Source organism: Podarcis gaigeae (assembly GCF_964106915.1).
Source record: "Podarcis gaigeae genome assembly, chromosome: 3".
NCBI classification, from domain to species: domain Eukaryota; kingdom Metazoa; phylum Chordata; class Lepidosauria; order Squamata; family Lacertidae; genus Podarcis; species Podarcis gaigeae.
In genome coordinates, this window is record NC_139680.1 from 110021165 (window position 1) to 110044196 (window position 23032).

At 45.0% G+C, this 23032-nt stretch overlaps 1 protein-coding gene across 2 annotated transcripts; it reads left to right on the forward strand.

Moving 5' to 3' along the window:
• The first annotated feature begins 204 nt into the window (after positions 1–204).
• On the forward strand, positions 205–22217 carry ERLEC1 (endoplasmic reticulum lectin 1). Of its 2 annotated transcripts, XM_083733571.1 has the most exons (14): positions 205–383; positions 4084–4188; positions 6921–7001; positions 7789–7866; positions 8053–8116; positions 9317–9357; positions 9818–10041; positions 11162–11312; positions 12358–12519; positions 12899–12958; positions 16655–16779; positions 18199–18276; positions 19742–19817; positions 21927–22217. In XM_083733571.1, exons 1-14 carry the CDS (start codon positions 210–212, stop codon positions 21996–21998), a joined length of 1491 nt encoding a protein of 496 aa, XP_083589697.1. In that variant the 5' UTR covers positions 205–209; the 3' UTR covers positions 21999–22217. The 2 variants fall into 2 exon arrangements, 1 of the variants encoding a protein (XP_083589697.1); XR_014562758.1 differs by lacking the exons at positions 16655–16779; positions 18199–18276; positions 19742–19817; positions 21927–22217 and adding an exon at positions 13481–14020 and having other exon boundaries at positions 12899–13440.
• The last annotated feature ends 815 nt before the right edge of the window (positions 22218–23032 follow it).

A 23032-nucleotide genomic window follows, 5' to 3' on the forward strand; every position in this document is an offset into this window, starting at 1 on the left:
CCTCTGCGCGCCATAGAGAGGCGCCGACAGAGCGGCTCGCGAGACGGCCGTTGGTCCGTTCGTTGGGTTTGAAAGGGCCAGGAAGTGACGCAGACTTTCAACCAGCCAACCACCCTTCCTTCCGGAAGTAGACGTGGCCGGCTTCCCTGGGCGTCCGATGTTTGGTGCCTGTGGGGGCGCCTGTCGCCCGCGCCGGGCTCCGCCACACGATGGAGCGGCGAGGGCAGCGGCGGTGTCGGGGGCCGGCGGCGGCGCTATTGCTGCTGGGGGCGGTAACCATCCTGGGGGCGAAGGCGGCGGCCGGGGCCGGAGGAAGGTCGCTTCCTCAGTTCAGCGACGACGTCCCTTTCCGAGTGAACTGGCCGGGCATCGAATTCACCCTGGTAGGTGGCCGGCCTGAGGGGAGGGAGGGAAGGCCAGGCGGCGATGAGGACGGGGGAGCGGGGAAGAGGCCGGATCCAGGGGTCCAGGCCGGAGGGAGCTGCCTCACAGCACCGTAGAGTGGGAAGGGTTCCCTTGGGGTCATCTAGTTCAACCCTCCTGCAATGCAGGAATCTCAACTAAAGCACCCATGACCTCTGCTTTAAAACCTTTATAATATAATAATAATAATTTATTATTTATACCCCGCCCATCTGGCTGGGCTTCCAAAAATATTAAAATACTGTAATACATCAAACATTAAAAGCTTCCCTAAAGAGGGCTGCCTTCAGATGTCTTCTAAAAGTCTGGTGGTTGCTGTTCTCTTTGACATCTGGTGGGAGGGTGTTCCACAGGGCGGGTGCCACTACCGAGAAGGCCCTCTGCCTGGTTTCCTGTAACTTGGCTTCTCGCAGTGAGGGAACCACCAGAAGGCCCTCGACACTGGACCTCAGTGTCCGGGTAGAACGATGGGTGTGGAGACACTCCTTCAGATATACTGGACCGAGGCCGTTTAGGGCTTTAAAGGTCAGCACCAACACTTGTGCTCGGAAACGTACTGGGAGCCAATGTAGGTCTTTCAAGACCGGTGTTATGTGGTCTCGGCGGCCACTCCCAGTCACCAGTCTAGCTGCCGCATTCTGGATGAGTTGTAGTTTCCAGGTCACCTTCAAAGGTAGCCCCACTTAGAGCGCATTGCAGTAGTCCAAGCGGGAGATGACCAGAGCATGCACCACTCCGGCGCGGCAGTCTGCAGGCAGGTAGGGTCTCAGCCGGCGTACCAGGAGCTGGTAAACAGCTGCCCTGGACACAGATTTGACCTGTCCCTAAGAAACGAAAGTCCACCACCTCCCGAGGCTGGCCGTTCCGCTGCCGAAGAGCTTCTACCCGGCCGCTGTAATTCAATTTCCACGGCACTTTTCTTGTATTTAGCCGAGAAACAGCTATAGAGGATGACATTTCAACATTACTCAGATGTGAGGGTTGCAGGGGTTGGTTTGTTTCTGTTTTAATATAAAAATAGGCCAAAGAAAACTTCAGAAAACTTTTTAAGTGTTTGCATTCTAATGTAAATGTAAAATGACTCTTTAGGAATAGGTGAGCTCTTGATTTCAACAGCTCGTCTCCATTAGTATCCAGAAACCCCTACTATGAGGGAGAGTAATGAAAAGAGCTTCCTCATTTAAAATCTCCTTCCTTGGAGTCCCCCCGGGGCAGGGAGAGAACAAACAAAAACAAGTTTGCTGCCTTTTCTACGTGAAGGCCCTTAAGATATTTGAAGACGGCAATCCTGTCTCTTTCTCCGGGCCTCATAAAAGTCTTGCCGAAACCGAAGGGGAGTTTGTGGTCCTTCTCTCATCCGCTTTGCCTGCAGCTGCATGATAAATACCTGGGGATAAGCACATAGTTTAAATAAAGAGCAGGAAGGGCGGGTGGAGGGTGCAGCACACAAGGGACACAGCCATTCATATTGAAATGCAGGGTCTTGTCTTTTCTTTTTACTCATGACCCTGAGATCCAGCAATGGTGGAGCAAACGACACATCCTCAGAATGAAATAACCTTGAGCTTGCAGCCCTTCCACACACACACAAAAATCATTCTGACTACCCTCAAGTTTGTCTTTCTTTCTTCCTTGACAGTAGTATAACTTAAGGGAAGAGAGTACTTTTCGTAACTGTCATTGCGAGTAATGATTGCTGCAGGTTACCCAGAGATCAATCATTAGGCTGTATTCTAGCTTCTGCACACCCGTCTTTAAAGAAAGAAATGTGGTGGGGTTGATTTTGAGGGGGCATCACAAATTAATGAGCAGACTTTAGTGTTCTCCAGGCACAGAAGGAATCCAGGAGAACTCAAAAACATGCTCCCTAGTTAGTGCTGTTTCAGTTGACCCTTATAAATAACTTTGCTGTGGCTTTTTGAATCCGTTGTTTCTCTTGATGGACCCATATGGACACCGATGATTTTTCTGGCAGATGGTAAGTCTGTCAACAGCTGTTACATGTTATAACCAAGATGGAGCCTTCCAGAAGATGGTGAGGGGCAGGCAGGATCGAGGGTGCTGTCATCTTCATGTCCTGTTTGTGAGCTCCCTAGATACAAGTGATTGGCCACTGTTTGGAACATGGTGCTGATTCTCATGAACCTTTGATGTGATCCTGCAGGGTGCTTTTATGGAGAGACTGCTGTCATTGAGAGCTGACCGAGAATGCTTGTCCTTCAGCATCTGCTACACCGGACTATTTTAGCCTTGAATGGGATGGCTCCATGTGGTTATTTGGGTTGGGAAGAGATAGACTGTGGTCTACTGGTGGAGCCACTGGCCAATCTCTAGTGAACACGCACCTGTGTTTCTTCCAAGGATTGCTCAACTACATGTACCTCTCAGGGCATTTCTTTTGCTATTAAGCAAGAATGCATGCCTAAATCTGCTTAATGCAGATCAGATATGCTGTAATTGTCATGACAGGTTGAGTATATATTTACTCTTGGTTTTGTTCACTTAAAATATGTGAGTAGACCATGGGGGTTCCTATTAAGAAGTAAAAGTTGACTCCCCAATATTTTGTTCTTGTAAATCACTTTTGAGTTCACCTTTCTGGAAAAAAGTGACTAATAATGTCTTCTCATCCCTTACCAATAAGTACTGGTGACTACATGCTCAGACAGTTTAATTTTTGACCATTTTTGAGTTACAGGCAGCCCTTTCTGCAAAGGAATATTGGGGGAATTTTGAGGGCTGAATTTTTTAAAAAAGGCCTTGACTGTGGCAAGAATGGGCATCCCTTAAGTGCAGGGCAGAGGGAGAAGATAACACCATCAGTATTGTATTGATTGTGTAGAAGCTATGAACAGCTGAAAGAGGGGAAAGAACTTAATGTATTGGAAAATTAGCTGTGTTGTTGCTGTGCTAAAGGGAATTTACAAGATGGTGTACAGCAATAAAATCATTAATGTTTGTAAGGAGGGAAATGATTACAATTGCGTGGAGCTTAACAGCATTCTACATAACCACTACTTGAAAAATAATAATGGCGGGCCGTACTGGACCAATGGCCTGATTTGTTATAAAGCAGCTTGCATGTCCCTTCCATGTTCTTATGCCCTGCAGTCATGACAGCCTACAAGACTGTTGAATTGAGTGAAGCAGGTTAAGTTATTATTCTGGCAAGTTTACTACACAAATAATTCTGCTCTTGTGAACATTGCGGGTGGAGCTTTTAGGAGGACAGCTCTCTTCTCTGATATGAAAAAGCTGTGCCTTGTGTCTTCTAGTAATGAAGAGGGACAACTTTCTAGAAGTCCCTCAACATTACATTGCTCAAAACACTGCTTGGTAAGCTGGTGGCAGTGATGTTACACAGGTTCAAAGACTCTTGAACCGTATCTCAGTGCTTTGTAAAGGTAACTTGAGCAAGCTAATTCTACGAGTAACCCAGAAAGTGCTACGGTTGAATTTTAAATTATGTGTATATTTATCTATGTTTGATGTCTGTGCTAATAGGCAATTTAATATGTTTGCAGTGGCCTGTGGCCACAAGCAATAAACACAGATTGTATTGAAATACCATTTTAGTAACTAGTCAGCAGACCCATTTAAGACTACATTTTTATATTTGTTTACATTTGAGGCATTTCCACCTTTTTCTTTCTTTTTAAGCCCACTGCTGGGGTTTTGTATAAAGAAGATCATTACATCATTATGACAACTTCAGAAAAAGAAAAATATAAGTGTATTCTTCCAATGTTAGCCAGCGGAAATGAGGTAAGTTCTGTGTCTTCTCTCTCTCTTTTAAAGAAGGAGTTTCTACAGCAACTAACAGAATATTCCCATGCATATCTACTCGGAAAAAAGTCCCATACGCCCAGATAAAAATGTGTGGGATTACAGCCTAAATTTATGTATAAAACATACCATCACCTTTCTATAAAATACTTAGGATGTGTTAAATACATTAAAAACACAACATGTTAACCAAAAAACCTTCAGTGTGTTTGTTTGTCGAGAGAGAGAGCAATTAGCTGTGACATAACAGGCAAATGAATTTTTGCCTGACTTTGAATGGAAGCTTCATTTTTAATGCCCCTTGGACAAGAGGATCTCTAACATATCCTTTTGGAGTTGTGGTCAGAGCAAGGAGACACTGGACAGTTCAGTTGGTGTTGAGGCATAGATATATTGAATTTGAGTATAAGCTTGAGCAGATTCCTTCTTCAAAAGCAGTTAAGTCTGGGGGAGCCCAGACCAATACCTTTGGAACAGTCAGTCCAGATAGAACTGCTTTTCTTTTTAGAGAGGCTTAGTCTGTATTATTTTTCATTGATTTCCTTATTGCTCTTGTGCCTTGCCTTCCTCCTCCTTGAATCACAGGGTAACTAAAAGCAAACCTTAAAACCAAACAAATGCAAAGACTCATAATACAATTAAAATTGCAGCCAGTTAATAGCCACTTTATAGCAGTAGCAGCAAACAGCAGCAGTGCGGCAATTAACCATTAGCCTGGCAAAATAAGACTGTTTTAAGGTGGTGCCTAGGTGCCACTACTGTAATCTTAGTCAGCAGGGAGTTCCCTAAAGGGAAGCCCTGCCTCACCTCACCACCCCACAGGTCTCTCTCAGCAGCAGCAGCAACAACAGCACAAGCAGGTCCTCCCCTGCAGAACCTACCATGTAGCTCAAGTGCTTGGGTTTCTAGGTCATTTAGGACATTATACACCAGTGCAAATACCTTGAATTGGTCTAGTGGCTTAGAAATCCCATGATTGGAGCAATTTGCTCCATCCTCATTGCTCCAGGTGGCAGCCTGGCAGCAGCATTCTACAATACCAGCAACCTCTGGACCATACTTGAGGGCAATTCCATGCAGAGCATGTTGCAATCGTCCAAACAAGAGGTTATTCAAGTGGATCACGCCAGGCTGACCCAGCCCGTGAGTGGCCAGAGGTGGGCATAAGCAATCCTATACCACAGATTACCTGGGTCTGCAACAATAGCTTTAGGTTGAGGACTACTTTTAATTACAGTGATACTTCGGGTTACAAACTTAATTCGTTCCGGAGGTTAATTTTTTATTTAGTTACTTTTTTATTCAAAATAAAACATTATCCAGAAACATATCATCCTTATTTTCCCCCCATAAGAAGTATAAATTCCTCTTGGATCCCTAGAACTACCGTATTTTTCGCTCTATAACACGCATCTGACCATAACACGCACGTAGTTTTTAGAGGAGGAAAACAAGAAAAAAATATTCTGAACAAAACAGTGGGTGCATGATTTTTATGGTTCATGCTGTGGCCACAGACATGTGATCTGATGGTGAGTTTGGGGTAGCCCAATGCAAAAATCCTGAGGATCCATGTGGATCCGTGCTTTGTAACCACATTTTAAGTGGGGAGGGAAGGAAAAGCACTCAAGGGACAAGGAGCACGCGTGGAGAAGGAGCTTTTCGGTGAGCTGAGCAGGGAGGAGGGAGGGAAAGAGCACTGTTGCTTTAAAGGTATACTTAAGGTACTTGCCCTGTGCCTGGGTTTTTTTCCATTTAACAGTTTGCAGCCTTTTCCTTCCGCTCCTTGTTTTGAGGCAGAATAGATTTGAGCAAGTGAGGAGGACTTGGATTGCAGGGGATTCACCATTAGCTGTGTAAAAGCGCTCCTCCTTGCAGCCTGAGTGATAAGCAGCCACCAGCAGCAATAGAATGGAGCACAAAAAAGTGATAGGGGCACTAGGACCCAGACAATGCTCGAATCTATCCTGCCTGAAAACAAGCTGCTCCCTCCCAGCGGATCAGCTGAGACGCGGGGATTTGCAAAGTTTTCCCCTCTCCCTCATCCCCAGCCTTTTTTCTTTAACTTCCTGGTTTTCACTGCGTGGCTCAGAGCTCGAGGTTGGTTTTATTTTGCTGCTGGTTGCTTAAATTTTATCTTTCCTGCCGTCCCTCTGCAGCCTCATTGCTCTGTTTAGAGAGCGCACGGACCTTTGCTAGCGTCTGTCCCTCCTCCGTGTAAGCGGCTGCTGCCCGCTTTGCTGCCATGGCTCTCCTTCCCTCCCTCCTCCCCGGCTCCAGGTCGCTTTAAAGCAAGCAAAGCGAGAGAGCCTCGTAGAGTGTGTAAGCGGCTCCGCTCTGCTTGACTGACGGCAGCCATGGCTCCGATCCGTGCATTCGCTCCTTAACACGCACAGGCATTTTCCCTTACTTTCTAGGAGCAAAAAAGTGCGTGTTTTGGAGCGAAAACTACGGTACTTCTATATTTTGTGGATCTTGGCCTGTGTGGTTTCTTTTCCAGACCTTTTAAGAAAACCAACAGGATTAAGCATATGGTGTTGACAAAAAGTAATTACTGCCTAGAAACCATAAATATAAAAACTACTTGGGGATTATAGCCTTTGTGTACTGGGTCGTATATGTCAATTTTTAAGGAACTTGCGAAAATAAATGAATGTACCTAGCTCTGTGTCCCTCCATGTAATAGTGACATCCAGCTGTTCTCCTTTTAGGAGGAAGAAAAGGACTACAAAGGGCCCAGCCCTGCAGAATTGTTGGAGCCTCTCTTTAAACAAAGCAGCTGCTCTTACAGGGTATGTCCACTTTGAATTTGAGGCAAAAGGCTCCAGATCCTGACATCACTCTGTATGCTATAGCGTGGATAAGCTCAGTAGAAGTGCATGTTTTATTTCCAGTAAACCCACCAGCACCACACAGACACATTGCTGTTTCTGTCTGGCGCCAAATTTTCTTGTACGTCAGTGGGCATTATGGATACCCAACCATGGACACAACTGTGACTTTAAAATGGAAATTATCTCACCAACCTGAGCTCAAGAACCAAGGGCTAACCCTGAGTCAATTCCATAGATGCATCAGAGGCTTGCCTCTCAAATAGAGTCTCCAATTACATCTTGCAGCTACTTTTTCTTTTCTCTTTTCATTTGCTTGCTATGGAAACGCAACACATTTCAACATGTCCTGAGTCCTTGAAGGGAGGGCAGGCTGCAAATCTAAATATTCTTACCCATCCATTTTGTTGACGTGTTTCCTTATCGCAAGAACAGCCTTGAATACCGTTAGTAACCAAGGATTCTCTAAAGGACTTCCTGCATGGTCTGAAGTAGCAAGGCCACTGCTCATAATGCAACTTAATGGAGCCCAAAGTTTATATAGGAAGGGCTGGAGTTTGTTTCAGCTCTCTGCTTGATCCACAAGTTGCAGTGGGGACATTAAAGACATTGCACTGAAGCTCATTTCGTTGTTGTTGACTTTGACAAAACCGGTTGGTTGACATTTCCCTTACATAAAGACTTCCTTCGTTACATTAAAACAATGGTGACATCATAATGTCAAATACAAATATATCTATCTCTTTAGATTGAATCCTATTGGACTTACGAAGTTTGTCACGGCAAACACATTCGTCAGTATCATGAAGAGAAGGAAACTGGGCAGGTATGTCTAATTAAAACTTTGGTCCTCAAGGGTAAAATAAAGCTTAAAACTGATGTTTTTATTGTTTTGTTATCATGACAAATATTATTATTATTATCATTATTATTATTATGAAGCATTGGAGGAGAAACGGTTGTTGTAAAACAAAAAAGTGAAAATGTATGTCTTTTCTCTTTTTTTGTGTAGAAAATAAATATTCAAGAATACTTTCTCGGGAACGTGCTACACAAGAGCCCGATACTTGATCCAGGTGTGTTATTTTGCCTTGAAATGTCAGTGGTCAGGAAGAAGATACCACCCATTCACTCAACTCACTAGGGAAAGCACTGTGTAATTTATCCCATTGCTCACCAACAATCAGCACCATCCAAACATTCAGTGTGAAGTTTGAGAAGAGCCTAAGCACACATAACACATACAATGCCCAGCTCTCACTTTTGGGGATTTAAGACTACACAGATTTGGCCTCTGTGTTCTTTCTATCCCCCTCCTCCCCCTATTATAGAGCATGGTCAAACATCTTGTCCAAGCCATTCATGTAAGTCAAGTTCAAAGGCAGCTTAAGTGCTTGACTGGCAGAATCCGGGACCAAGGAGAAGAGTCAGTGGAAGAAGATTGGAAAAAATTTAAAGTTTATCTTCAAAAATACTGTAAAATTAAGGATTGCTAGAAAGATGTTGGGAAAAGAAAATTATGTGGTTTTAGTAGAAATGACATATAGGATTAAGTAAAAATGAGTTGGTGAAAGAGAGAATGTAAAATAGTATATTAAGACAAATTATTAAGATAAAAACAAGGTTGGAAGGATTTGCTGAAATAACAAATTGAATTAGAATACAAAAATGGGAGGTGTGAGGAGGTCACGGAAATAAGTAAAGGAAAGAAAGCTATGTAAAGGTTCGATTTGTTCTTTTTTAATTGTTTGTATTTTTTCTGTCTTTTTTATTTTTATTTTTTCTCTTTCTTTTTGTAATCTTTAAAATTTGAATAAATATTATTTAAAAAAACAAAAAACAAAGGCAGCTTAAGTGCAGTTGGGTGCAGTTCCGCTTGCCGCTGGGTTTATAGGGATTGAGCAAGAAACTCTTCTGTTATATCTGCACAGGTCATGGCACTTGAAACACTGGGCTATTTTCCTACCATCTGAGACTGAAAATAACCCCAGCATGGAGAAACCAAGTCCTCCTTTAAATATTGCCTGAAAATGTCCCCCTTCCTCATTCATGCTGTTCAGTATTCACAGGCTGGCATGTAGCTTATATTTGAATGGCAGTGTCGGATCTGTCACTCAATACTGGATTCTTAAGTCAGATTTATATCCAGAGAGTGAAAGGTCTGTTGAGATACAGAATCTTTGTTTCAGCTGATTTGCTTCCTGGCTCTGTATTGGTTTCTATATAGCAAACTGTGACTAAAATGTGATTCTTGTCCTGCTTGAAATGTATTCCAGAGCAAGAAGAGAAGGAAAATGAGAAAGACAGCGCCAAAGAGGCAAGTAGGAAAAGGTTGCCTTTGCTCTCCTGCTCCATGATCAGTTTAACTCATATCTGTATCTAGATCAGCCTTCAGCAAGCTAATGCCTTTCAGATGTTTGGGTCTGAAGCTCCTCATAAGCCCCAGAGAAGGCTGATCTAGATTGTTGAAGCTCCCTCTCTCTTTTTGAAGTTGATGTGTTCTTCCTTTTCTTGCATATAATATTGTTTGATTCAAGTCTGTTTTTATTAAGGGAAAGCGACTGTTTTTGTTAGTCCTGATGCTATACACTGCATTGCCAGATTAGGTTGTCTTTTGTTCCCCCCCCCCCCCTTCAAGATAGTTTCTACCACGGCTGCAGAGCAGAAAACCCACCGAATGCAAAGTAGACATGCTAAAGAAGAATTCGCATTTAAGCAAACTTAGTAGCCGCCCAAAGTAATACATTCATTTTCCTTATTTTATTTCGCTAATATAGATTCCTATGAAAAATATAGAAGGGCAGATGACCCCATATTATCCCATTGGGATGGGAAATGGCACACCTTGTACCCTGAGGCAAAACTTGCCCAGATCAAGTTCAGTCATGTATGTCTGCCATCCGGAGGCCAAGCATGAAATCCTTTCAGTGGCTGAAGTTACTACATGCGAATACGAAGTGGTCATTTTGACCCCTCTCTTATGCAGTCATCCTAAATACAGGTAAGGAATTCAGGCCAGTGCTGCATCCAGGTCAGGCCTTCTAGTAGCCACCTGGAACAATATTTTCTGAAGAGTTCCCTCTCATTCACTCTCCTCGCAGAACTTTCATCTGTTAACCTAAGGGAGGTTCCAGGCTGAACGTCACACAAATTTGTACATCATGCTAAATCATGCAGAGGTTGGAACAAACCTTGGACTCATGCACTCCCCTCTCCTCCTCCTGTGCAGCCAGGGTGAATCCTTCAGCTGCAATTTTATTCGTTTACACTGAATCTCTGCTTGCGTTTTGTGTACAAGCCAGCGATTTTGATTTATAGCCAACTCTCATTAGTGCAGTCAGCCAGCTTCAGAAGCCTCTGTTGGAAGTTGGCTTGTTCTTCAAATGACCACTGTCTGTTATAAGGCACAATTCCTGATTTGCACAAAATAAGGGAAATCAAAAGTAAATACGGCTGAGGGCAGAGGTTAGCATATTAGTCCAAGACTCCCTTAGCTCATCCTATCTTGTAATATTGAACTAAACCATGTTCTAGTGTGACATTAAGTGAGTTATTATACCTGAGACAGGCTGGCTACCAGAAGAGGCATTTCTGTATTAGATTATCTCTTCCCCTGTAAAAATGTTGGATAACCTATCAGCATTTCAACATATTCACCTGCTGTGCTTCTTTGCCTCAGTTCCACATCCTTGGTTCAAGTACAGAAAAATGCACAGGGTGTTGACATTGTGACCCAAGAGGTGCTTCCTATAATGAGAGAGAGAGGAAAAAACTTGATATGGGGTTCTGTTTACAGTGGCAACCCTATGTTTGGGGTAATGTGTAATTCTGCCCCCAGAAACTTGGTGTAGATATGAGCTTTCTAATATTAGTGTGAACCAGGAAGTAAAAATGATCTTTTATATTTGCTTGCTTGTTTGTTTGTTTGTTTGTTTGTTTGTTTGTTTGTTTGTTTGTTTAAAAACTTAGCATAATGGCACCACAATGGTGGTTCAGTTAAATTTCTTTTTTAAAACAGTTTTGATTTTTATTAGTATATGCTCTATTGGGGCCACAAAACCTTTCGTGCAGGAGCTGTGCGTGAACCACCCCATGATAAAAGTTTGCTGTTGTTTGCACAGGTTCAGAGCGTCCCCCGTGAATGACATATTTTGCCAGTCGCTGCCAGGAGCCCCACTTAAGCCCCATAACTTGCAAAAACTGGAGCAGCTGGAGCAGGAGCACCAACAGCAGCAAGAAATGATGAAGCCGCCTTATAGAAGAGGCAAGGAGGTAGGAGCCCAGAGGCGTATTGCTGATGACACAAGTGTGGAAAATCCTGCTATTAATCTACCCTTTCTGGATGGCGAGGTTTTACTTCTGCTGGGGAATTCTGCTATGCAAAATTAATGCTGGGATTTCAGTGGCCCAAAAGTGGTGGCCTGCTTTCTCTCTCTCTCTCTCTCTCTCTCTCTCTCTCCCCGCCCCCCCTCCCCCCGCCAAACAGGTTGCCCAGTTCTGCTCTATCTTAACCTCATTCAGGAACCAGTAGTGTCTTTCACGCTGCAGATAATAAATCAGTCTATTAAAGCTAGAATTGTGCTATCACCAGCTACTGCAACAGTTTAAGGCTGCTGTGCTTTTCTCACATACATTTGAGATTGGTTTAGAAGTCTCACAAGCCGCATGTCTCATATGGTTGTGGCTTTTTGGCCACACTGTGTTACCTCCCCCCCCCCCTTAAAGGTAAAGGGACCCCTGACCATTAGGTCCAGTCGTGGCCGACTCTGGGGTGTGGCGCTCATCTCGCTTTATTGGCCAAGGGAGCCGGGATACAGCTTCCGGGTCATGTGGCAAGCATGACTAAGCTGCTTCTGGCGAAACAGAGCAGTGCATGGAAACGCTGTTTACCTTCCTGCCGGAGCAGTTCCTATTTATCTACTTGCACTTTGACATGCTTTCGAACTGCTAGGTGGGCAGGAGCAGGGACCAAACAATGGGAGCTCACCCTGTCACGGGGATTCGAACTGCCAACCTTCTGATCGGCAAGTCCTAGGCTCTGTGGTTTAACCCACAGGGCCACCCGTGTCCCTGCCTCCCCCCTTTACCTGTGTGATATGTGTGAAGTGTGTGAATCTGCCAACTGAGGGTCAGCGAGCATGCAGTATTCAGCCTGCATTTGACCATGTGTGCACATTAGTGCACGTCACAATACATCTGTTAATCCTTAACATAGAATGTGTCTCTTTCTTTGTGTTCTGTGGCAGACTAAGAGGGCTATCCTCACTAAAAATCAAATTCGCAGTACCATCTAAATCTGCACATACATTAATTTCAGGAAGAAGTGAATTCAGCAAAGGAAGAGAAGTTTTCCTCCTTCCACAAGCCAGTTGCCGTTGGAACGCCACATCTGTTAACGGTTGGAACGACACACATTTCCAAACTGACCGATGATCAGCTCATAAAAGAGTTCCTTAGCGGGTCTTACTGCTTTCATGGGGTGAGGAATCAAGTCTATGCACTGGGCTCGACTTTGCACGTGTGTTTTGCCGTCTCCCTCCCATTATTTCTCTTGATTCCACCCAGAACCCCAGTCATTTTAACTTTTGTATTTTGTCTTCCTGCAAATGTTAAGCAAAGCAGAGCAGTAAAGAGAGTGGGTCTCAGCTTGGACCCTGGAAGTGTGCCTGCTCCACACCATCACCCCAGTCTCAAAACTCTTAGCAGTGCCCTCATGTTATATCTAGACTTTCTACGGAGATCTGAGGGTTAGAAACATACATTGACTTGTGTTTGCTTTTTTAAAAAACCTGATGGGTGTTGTTCTTGCTGGAAGCAGCTTGGATTGCTTGAGTTTTATTGCCTTCTCTTCTTCCTAGGGTGTTGGCTGGTGGAGGTATGAATTCTGCTATGGCAAATATGTGCATCAGTATCACAAGGTACGTAGAAACAGCCATTGGAAGGTTCTGCCGCTAGGTGGCCACATACAGCTTTTTAAAATCAAATTTGCTGCTGCACAGGAAAGTTCTTTAAAGCAGGGCTGCAGTTAGTAAAATTCATTGGTGCCTTTGCTACTGCTGCTGTGTTTTATTAGGGTGCTGTGCAAGGGGTTTGGGGAACCTGCAGCCCACCAGGACATTTTGGGCAGACCCATGCCCACCTGCCTTGCACCTGAGGGCAAGGAAAAGCAGGGCAGGGCTAAAAAGGGTTGCTTGCCAAGCCTCACCGTACAGTCTTTTCCCAAGTTCACAACCACCAGCTGGGTGTGTTTGGCATTTGGGAAGCACTGAGCACATGCATTGTACATAGGGCTGGGCAATATCTGGTTCTCAACATCACGATATATCACCAACTAAACATTGCAATACGGTCGTACCTCTGCTTATGTAAACTTCGGGATACGTAAGCGGCAAACCCGAAAGTATATTTCCGGGTTTTTGCTGTGCGCGCATCCGCAGAAGTGCTCTACCATGTGCAGAAGCGGTCCCTCCGGTTGCGGAAACCTCAGGAGCTGACTGGAGCTCCGAAATGGATCCTGTCCGCAACCAGGGGTACCACTGTATACTGATATTTGCAATGTCTGAAATACGTATGGAGCTATGTAGAGACATTGGCTGGATTCATGGTTTTTCCCACATTGTGATTCGTGCATGCACGCACGCACATCATGATTCACAATATATTGCCAGGTCAAAGTTATGAAACCGATACGGACTTCGAACCAGTTTTGGACGAGATATCGCCCAGCCCTAATTGCAAGGTACTTTGCATAGTGCTTCCAACCAGCTGGTGGTCAGCGCTTAGAAAGCATTGTGCAAGGGACTTTGAAAGGTCTCTGTCACATGACAGTGTTGTGGCTTCCCCCCCCCCCCATGTTTGAACTGGGGGAGACATAAAGATATGGCCCACTGGGCTGGAAAGTTTCCCCATTCCTTTTTAAAATAAATGTTTCTTAATAGTTTTCAACATAAAATAAAAATCACACTAATCTAGAAAAGAAAAAAAAGAAGGATAAAGAAAGGAAGGAAATGAAGAGAAGAACAGAAGGAAATTACAGAGCCCACTCTGAAAATTTAATCTTAACCTTTATTCCACATGCAGAAGCGTGAACATCCTAGCTCTCACCTGGGAGCTTCCCCCTCTTCCCCCAGTCTCCCTCCCTGGGAGATCCCATCTATCCTGCCTCTTCCTCTTCAATCCATCACTTTCCTGCATGTTTCTTCCTTAGTTCAAGAAATACAGTGGATGCTCGGGTTGTGAACGTGATCCGTGTGGGAGGCACGTTTACAACCTGCAGCTCCACGTATACACACATGCGGGTCACGATTCGGCGCCTCTGCGCATGTGAAAAGCGCAATTTAGTGCTTCTGCGCATATGCGAGCGCCGAAACCCGGAAGTAACCTGTTCCGGTGCTTCCGGCTTCAGCACAGTGCACAACCCAAAAACACACACTCTGGAGCGTCTGTAACCCAAGGTATGACTGTAATGAAAGTTTCCCCATTCCTGTGCTAAACAAACACAGGAGCAAGGGAAGCTGCCCTGTGCCACTGAACCTCTGGCTCATCTAGCTCAGTGTTGTGCCCTGACTGGGAGTGGTTCTCAAAGGCTGCAGACAAGAGCCTTTCCCTCCCCTATTGGGAGATGACGGAGACCAAACCTTGGGCCTCCTGCATGTAAAGCATGTGCTTTACCACTAAGATGCAGCTCCAGATCACCCCCCCCCCTTGCTTCACAGTGCCATCCCCAAGTTCAGTGATTTAGGGGCAGAAAACATTTCACGATATGCTTGCGATCGTCAGCCATTTCCCGACAGCCCTAAAACCCCATATGGTCAGAACTGAAGCTAGTCTGCTTTTTGCATGTGATGCACACGTAGGAAGTCTGCCTATAATGGCACTCGGGTTGCAAAACATCCTGTTCTAGCTCTGACCCTGAAATGGTCTCATGCTATGCAGAAGGAAGTTATGTTCAGGGAAATTTTTAATGTGTGACATTTTAATGTATTTTTAATCTTTGCTGGAAGCCACCGAGAGTGGCTGGGGAAACCCAACCAGATGGTTGGGGCACAAATAATAAATTGTTGTTGACGAAAAGAATCCGTTCCGCGAGTCTCTTTGTCTTGCGGTTTTTTCGTCTTGCGAAGCAAGCCCATTAGTGCCTTAGCGGATTAGCGCTATTAGCGGCTTAGCGGATCAGCTGATAAGCAGCTTAGCGGCTTAGAAAAAGGGGGGAGGGGGAAAAACCGCAGGAACTCGCAAGACATTTTCGTCTTGCGAAGCAAGCCCATAGGAAATTCGTTTTGCGAAGCACCTCCAAAACGGAAAACCCTTTCGTCTAGCGGGTTTTCCGTCTTGCGAGGCGTTCGTCTTGCGGGGCACCACTGTATTTGCAAGCAGCTCTGGAGAAGGGCTGTAGCTCAGTAGTAGATCACATGCTGTGCAAGCAGAAGGTCCCCAACGTCTCCAACTCTAGCGTGAAAAGACTTCCATCTGGAGCCTTGGAAAGCTGCTGCCATGAAATGTGTAGGGCAGCTTTCTGTGGATGGGAACTGGAGAAGTGCAGAAGTGCCCTCACACAGTTCCCATTCATTTTAATGGGACTTGGCAGGAGAAGATTCTGCTGGACGTTCTCTTATTTATTTGTGGCTACCTGACTGTGAAAGGGACGCAGGTGGCGCTGTGGGTTAAACCGCAGAGCCTAGGGCTTGCCAATCAGAAGGTCGGCGGTTCAAATCCCCGCAACGGGGTGAGCTCCTGTTGCTCGGTCCCTGCTCCTGCCAACCTAGCAGTTCGAAAGCACATCAAAGTGCAAGTAGATAAATAGGTACCACTCCGGCGGGAAGGTAAACGGCGTTTCCGTGCACTGCTCTGGTTCCTCAAAAGCGGCTTAGTCACACTGGCCACATGACCCAGAAGCTGTACGCCAGCTCCCTCAGCCAGTAAAGCGAGGTGAGCACTGCAATCCCAGAGTCGTCCGCAACTGGACCTAATGGTCAGGGGTCCCTTTACCTTTTTTTTTTTTTAAGCGTTTATTAATTTTCCAATAAAAACATCCAATTAACATATCAAATCAATTCCAATAAAAATAAAAAAAAACTAAAATAAAAAAGTCCAATTGTCTTCCAAACTGTAATAATTTTTGTTTTGGCTTCCCACGGTCTGAATTCCGAAGCGCTTTCAACATCATAGTCCTGCCTATCATCCCCTTTACCTTTTATCTGACTGTGACTTCTATACAGAAAACCATCAGCAATTGTGCCTATGGACAAGCCTCCGTTAGGCAAATTTCATCTTTAAGAGTTATGTTTTTATTCACTGTCTTGTCAAACATTGCAAATTCACGTTTTATTTTTTTTTAAAGTAGTTTTGCAGTATTTTTCAGGCTGTTTCAGTGGAGTTTCTTTCCCAATAGCATGACTATTGCTTCTTGAAGGATTTATGAGTTTGAGTGAACCAAGTTCACTTAGAATACAGCCACTTGCAGATTCAGCACATATCAAACGAATCTTACCCATTTTAGTCTCGGAAATAATGGCAAAGAATAAAACATTAAAAATGGCGCATTGTGCAAGAAGAAAAGGGATCTGTGTAGCATTTTCGTTTCAGTAAAAAGGAGAATTGTTGTCCTCTTTCAGGATAAAGATAATGCCAAGACGACCATAGTTGTGGGCACGTGGAACAAGGAAGAACACCTTCAGTGGGCGCAAAAAAATGTTGCCAGAGCATATCACCTCAAAGACGACGGTCTACAAACAGTGAAGTATGCCTGAGCTGGTTTTTGGATAAAACCTCAGAGATGGGGCTTGCCACATCGTTGCAGCTGGTCTTTAAAATCAGTTATATAGCAGAATTGTTTTCCAAGTCACCAATGCTCACTGTCTCCAGCCTTAGTCTTGGAATTAAAATCTCTGCATCTTGAATCCATCCCATGCTTTTTAAAAGTGCAGACTTCCCCTCACTGTGCCAACCGGCCTAAAAAGGTGTGAGGAGAGAACCCATCTACTTTATAAGAAGCTACTAGCTGGCAAAAGGCCTTCTTGGTAGTGGTGCCCACCCTGTGGAACACTGCCCATCAGATGTCAAGGAAATAAACAACCATCTGACTTTGAGAAGGCATCTGAAGGCAGCCCTGTTTAGAGAAGTTTTTAATGTTTGATATTTTACCGCTTTTTAAATTAATATTCTTTTGGGATCCGCCCAGAGTGGCTGAGGAAACCCAGCCAGATGGGCCGGGTACAAATAATAAATTATTTTTATTATTTTATTATGCTTGGGAGAATGTGATTTAATCCTGCATTGGCTGTTCACCCTGTTACCAATACAGCCAAGGCAGAATTTATTCTCTGCTCATCCTCTGGTGAGTGAGGATTAAAGCCTTGTGCAAAAGCTCTTTTTGAAGCAGCTGGTGGTTCTCCTTTAAGCCAGCAAGCCAGTGGCAGCAGCAGGGTACAGGGTCGAGTCTTCTCCATCCCCCTGCTACCACTGCCTACACACTTAAAGGAGAAGTACACACACACACAAAGACGCCGCAGCAACAGGAAGGTGATCATGCTTGGTCTGGATGCCATCACAAGCTCTCTGTAGGGAGTTCTTGCACACATCCAAACCCAGCGCTAGAAATCCCCTTCCTGATTCACCTGATGTGCAACACCATGGCAATCCTGCTGGGTCCAGGTGTGTGAGAGGGCTCTCTGTAGGAATGTAGCAGACAGCAAAGCTAACAGGAAGGCTTCCCCCCCCCCCCTTTGAAAGCAAGGCGGGGGGAACTGCCCTTTAGTAATGTCTTGCTGCCTGCCATTTGGTTTGAAGGACCTGACCCACGGAACCAGAAATGTTCCACGCCCCTGTGCTTCCGAGACAGAGATTCTGATCCCTTTGTGATCATTTGGCTGGTCATTATTTCCTATCCAGATCCACCTTAACAGTTTGTTGTAAGGGTAAAACGGGGGAGGGGGGCATTTGCTGATTTTTGAATTCCTTTGGTATTTCCAAGCTCAGAAGAAAAATGCCTTCAAGTTTTGGACATTGTGCAAGCGTCAAATTCCAGAAGGCAGCACACAAAATTCAGCCCTTTTCGTGATTTTTGCTTGGGCACGTTGTAATACTTGCATAGGTACCAAGTAGTGAGTTGACTAAACGTTTTAACTGACCAACCTCTAATTTTGGGACTTTCCGGCAGAATGGTGTCTCACTACTACGGAAACGGAGATCTTTGTGACTTGACTGACAAACCTCGACAGGTGACAGTGAAATTGAAGTGAGTTGGCCCCCTTAAAAATTATCCTGTTCCAGGCTGACTTGATTTATATGCTTTGCCCTAATGGAAGGCTCTAAAAATGTATCTGGCTGTACTTTTAAGGAACTGCATGACTGTATCTTTACTAACTGGGCACAATCCTGAGATCTTCTTTAAGTATGCCCAAAGGTTTGCCTGTGCTCTGCAAGGGATTTTAATTATTTCCCCGCTTCAGATAACTCTCCGCGCTCAGAAGCGCTTTTGCTAGAGAATGCCATGTCTGCTGCTCAGAGTGATAAAAATCTCAGCCATCTTCACTAGATAGTGAACCCTAACTCAGCAGTCTAGTGTCTGCTGATGCAAGTGTCTATCCCTGCCTTGTGTTTCCTGGAGAAACAAGCTTCTGCATGTTTCTCTATGCCTGCTCTGCTGGCTTCACGGCATCCCCAACCCATCAACTTTTACATATCTGCCTATCTCTGCTTAAACCAGGGGTCAGCAAACTAAGGTCCACGGGCTGGATCAGGCCCAATTGCCTTCAGGACCCGGCCCACGGACTGTCCGTGGATTAGCATGCAGATTCTCTTCATTCGGGCTGCGCCATTTTTCCCCCTGCGCCATTCCATCCACACACACACACACACACACACACACACCACAGTGGCGCCTCCTCCTGGCTTCTCCCCGCCCTGCCTAGAGGCTGCTCATCTTCCCCCCGCCCTGGTGCTCCTGTGGGTCAGAGAGCAGAGTGGACGAGATCTCTCTGCCTACCAATGAGAAGCTCTGAAGAAATGAACCTATGCTGCCAGTAGACCAGTATAAAGTAAGCTGCACACCCTGTGTAGCTCTTGTACGTAACATCACCGACACTCGTTTGATCCGACTTACCTTTGTTGATATCTACAAAAGCCTGGCTAAAGGAACCTTTAAAGACTGAATCTTCCTTTTGGACCCAATTTGAGTGAGTTTTCTGTTTGTGGCTTCTGTAGTAGACCTTGTACATAGCTCTCTCAATTTTTGGATTATTAATATAAGATTTAGAACGTAGAATGGTTTTTTAGTGTTTTGTGTGCCGCTTATGTGCTGCTTACTTTATACTGGTCTACCCACAAGAAGCAGCAGTGGCAGCGGCAGCAGCAGCCCCTGGGAGGTAAGCGCTGGGGGTGGGGAGGATTACTAGCCCCCCTCGCCTCTTCTTCCCCCCCCCATGCTGCCTCTCCAGCCCGCCACAAGGTCTGAGGGACAGTGGACCGGCCCACAGCTAAAAATTTTTGCCAACCCCTGGCTTAAACTGATACGTTCATATACCAACACCAGGAAATGTCACACAGGAGTGTGACATTGTGCCGGTATTTCACCCAAGCCTTGCACCGCCTTTAGGGTTTCTTCACAGACTTGGCACATCCTTGGCACTGGGCATTAGTCTGTTAAGCAACCATTGTTCTCTAGGTGCCAGTCACCCACTAACATCTATTTCTGTCTTAAGGTGCAAAGAATCGGATTCTCCTCACGCAGTCACTGTCTATATGCTGGAGCCTCACTCCTGTCAGTACGTCCTCGGGGTATGTATTTCTGACCTTGCCACTAGCCCCGCTGACCTCTAGGAAGACACTTTTTCCTCTGCAGAAAAGTGCATTTCACTTACAGAAAACATGGAAGCTTTGAAACAGAGCTTTCAGTTTCCCATCCGTCTGTGAGACGAGCATTTTATTTTCTGCAACAGCTTCCTTCAGGACCCAGTGGCGAGCCTTTCTGAAGTGCATATTGGGGCAGTGTACTGATCCTACCTATGAGACAGACCCTCAGTTCTGGACTCGCTGTTTTCCAAGAGCTTTTATTTATAGGCCTAATTGGAAGATAATGGCTCCAGATTGATCTAAGAGAGCTCATTAAAGCCATTTTCTGTGCCCTTCTTCAAGGGCGCCGTTCGAATGCCGGAGTGGTCTTTAAAGGCACTTTGCATTTCAAAATCAGCAGAGAGGCTCGCTAAGATGCTGCTGTTTTCGATTCAGATTCTCTTCACCTCATGCCTTCGTGCTTGAGAAAGGGTTCAAGAGTCGAGGTTGTTCTGATGATAGAAATAATGAGAAAAATCTGTTGGCAGGAGTAATGTTTTTGTCAGGAACTTTCTGATTAGACCACACGCTGGGAGAGCTGAAAGGCAGGCTTAGGTTTTGAGATGCAAACGTCCTCTCTGTCTTTTCGGTTGGGCAAAAGTTACTTTCCGAGAGAAGATGGTTTTGGTTTTTTTAAATGCTAAGAACATTGGGCACAACCCAACCAAAAGTTAAAGACTTGGAAGACCTTACTTATTTAAATGGGAGAGAGGTGTGTGCAGATCCAGTGGGGTGTTTCAGATGAAATAAGGTTCTTCATTATATTTATACCCTGCCTTTTCCCCTGACAGGCGGGACTCAATGATTTTTGTTCCGCTCTCCCCACCCCCTGCCACTGAGAAAAGAAAAATCTTCTCCAAAACGTTAGTGGGCTCTTTGAAACAGTGGCAATGGGGAGACACAAGGGGCTCCTGAGAGAAGAGGGAATGAGCCAAAATTGCCTCTCCCCTCCACTTTCTGCTCATGGAAGCCACCTCTGGATCTGCCAGTGGAGAGAGATGCGCAACAAAATGCAACTTTTGTTTGGGCCATACCTTTTAACGTTTTCTTTTCTTATGAAAGTCTGGATTCCTTTGGACATCTAAAAATCCAAACCCCTCCCAACTCTGGTATAGGAAAGGGAAATAATTTTGTGCTGGTTGGCATTGTGAGATAAATGCTCAGTAATAATGACGAGCATGCAAAGGGCTTTGGATAAGGCTGCTTGCCTCGTTGCTGCCCAAAGGCCTGCCACAGCAGGGAGTGGATACAGAGCACGCTAGCAAAGCTAATTCCAAACATTGCAAGGACCCTGGGTGGAGCTCAAGTGGAATGCCTTGCCTTTTGAGGTCCTGCTAAATTAGTGTGAAACCCACATCCTGCCAGAGCTGTGGACAGATTTCATTTCATTTTCTGGTGCTGGACTTGTCTCTTTCCTACAGGAAAGGATGGCAGCTGTTTGTTCTTATACGGGGGAAAGGTTAGGGTTGCCCTGTCCCCAGGTGATAACAGTCTTTCATCTTTATGCCTGGTATCTGCATAGCCTCATTCTGGCTTCTACAGATGTTTCTATGGAACATAATGTCACGGTCTGCCATAAAATTGAAATAAAATAACATACATGTTTCTGCTCCAAGGAACTTAAAAGTTCTCAGAACCATAAGCTGCGGGAGAATGTAGAACTTCCACTTTCTTTTTTAGGCATTTGTTCATTCTGAATTTTAAAAGCCAAGACACATCTTACATTAAAATAGTGCCCATAAATAGTCTGCTTGCAATCATTATTCCCTGAACTTGAAGTTCTGTATGCTGGCTGTTAATAAAGCAAATGGCTGGCCATTATCCTGCACATCATCATTCCAAAATGTATCCCTCCTCATTTTTTGATAAACTGAGTACCTACCATTATTTCTTCTTCGCCTTATGTCAATATTGGGTCAGTTTTCCAACATATGCCACGAGTCAAGCGCTTTGTAATCCGTTCTGTCATAGATGGTAGGTCTGATGTTGTTTTCTTCCTTCTGTTTGATGCTTATCACCATTGTTTTGTGTGTGTGTATATATTTCTCCCTTCAGGTGGAATCGCCAGTTATCTGTAAAATTTTGGATACAGCAGATGAAAACGGAATGCTTTCAGTGCCTAGCTAATAATAGCACGTGGGATTCATTAAAAGTTCGGGGCCTTGAAAGCCGACGAAGGAGCACACCACTGGGGCTCTCCACTCTGAACCAACGGCAAGGAGAAGGACCGGCAAGACCTCACCAGCAAAGAGCTACTATCATGAACCACTTTGTGAATATTATATGTATATAAGAGGCTATTGATAAACTTTTAAAAATTAAAAAAGAATACCTTATCTTGAAGAACTTTTTCAGTTGCCCTGTCATGTGGAGCAGAGTCTGGTTTTTTTCTTATAAGGTGTTGCAGTGTCTGTTCAGGTGGAGAAATTGTCACTCTCAAGGAAAGAGTGGTTCCCCAATTCCCTGGAAGGGGGATGAGAATGAAGCTGAGAACATCTTCTACCCTTAATCTTCCGGGAGATGGAAGTAAACTGCTGTTTCTAACATGAGTAAGCCACGGTTTCTGCTCAAACGACTACCAAATGCAACTCCTGGCTGCTGCAGAAGAGTTTCCCATCGGCCTCTATCAAATCATGTAGCCTACTGTGACATTCCTTCACTTGGCAGAGGAACGCAAGCTCTGCACCTCTCCGCCTGCCATCTGACAAGGTGGGGGAGCTGTTTGCGTAGGAAGGGAATGGGGGTGGTTGTTATTTTTTTGTCCTGTTAAAACACAGACTCAACCTCACACACATCAGAACACCTGTTGCAGCCTCTCTGCTTGTTTCAGGAAACGCCCAGCTTCAGTAAAAGTGCTCCTTCAGGGCTGGGTCTCCTGGACTCAGCCGTTAAGGTGCACTGATGTCTTTCAACTCAAAAAGGGAAAGCACCCAGCTCAATGGGGAGGGTAGGAGACCAAGCAGAGCCGGGTTCCTTCCCAACTGGAGCAAATGAGCCACAGGCCGGTCACCCTGCCATCGCCAGCGCTCTGCGGTTGGAAGTACCTGTGTGGGCTTTGAAACGAAAGCAAGCTACCCTGGAGCTTATATCTTGGGCCCAAAGGCAGGGAGAGTGTTAAACCTGTTCCATTCAGCCATTGAGCAGCGCACTTTGCCAGAGGA

Excerpts from the sequence above, each read along its gene's own strand:
- ERLEC1 (XM_083733571.1), top strand. The coding sequence starts at position 210 with ATGGAGCGGCGAGGGCAGCGGCGGTGTCGGGGGCCGGCGGCGGCGCTA. Across the intron at positions 12,520-12,898 it reads GGTCTTACTGCTTTCATGGG|GGTGTTGGCTGGTGGAGGTA; the intron begins GTGAGGAATCAA and ends TCTTCTTCCTAG. Across the intron at positions 19,818-21,926 it reads CCTGTCAGTACGTCCTCGGG|GTGGAATCGCCAGTTATCTG; the intron begins GTATGTATTTCT and ends TTCTCCCTTCAG.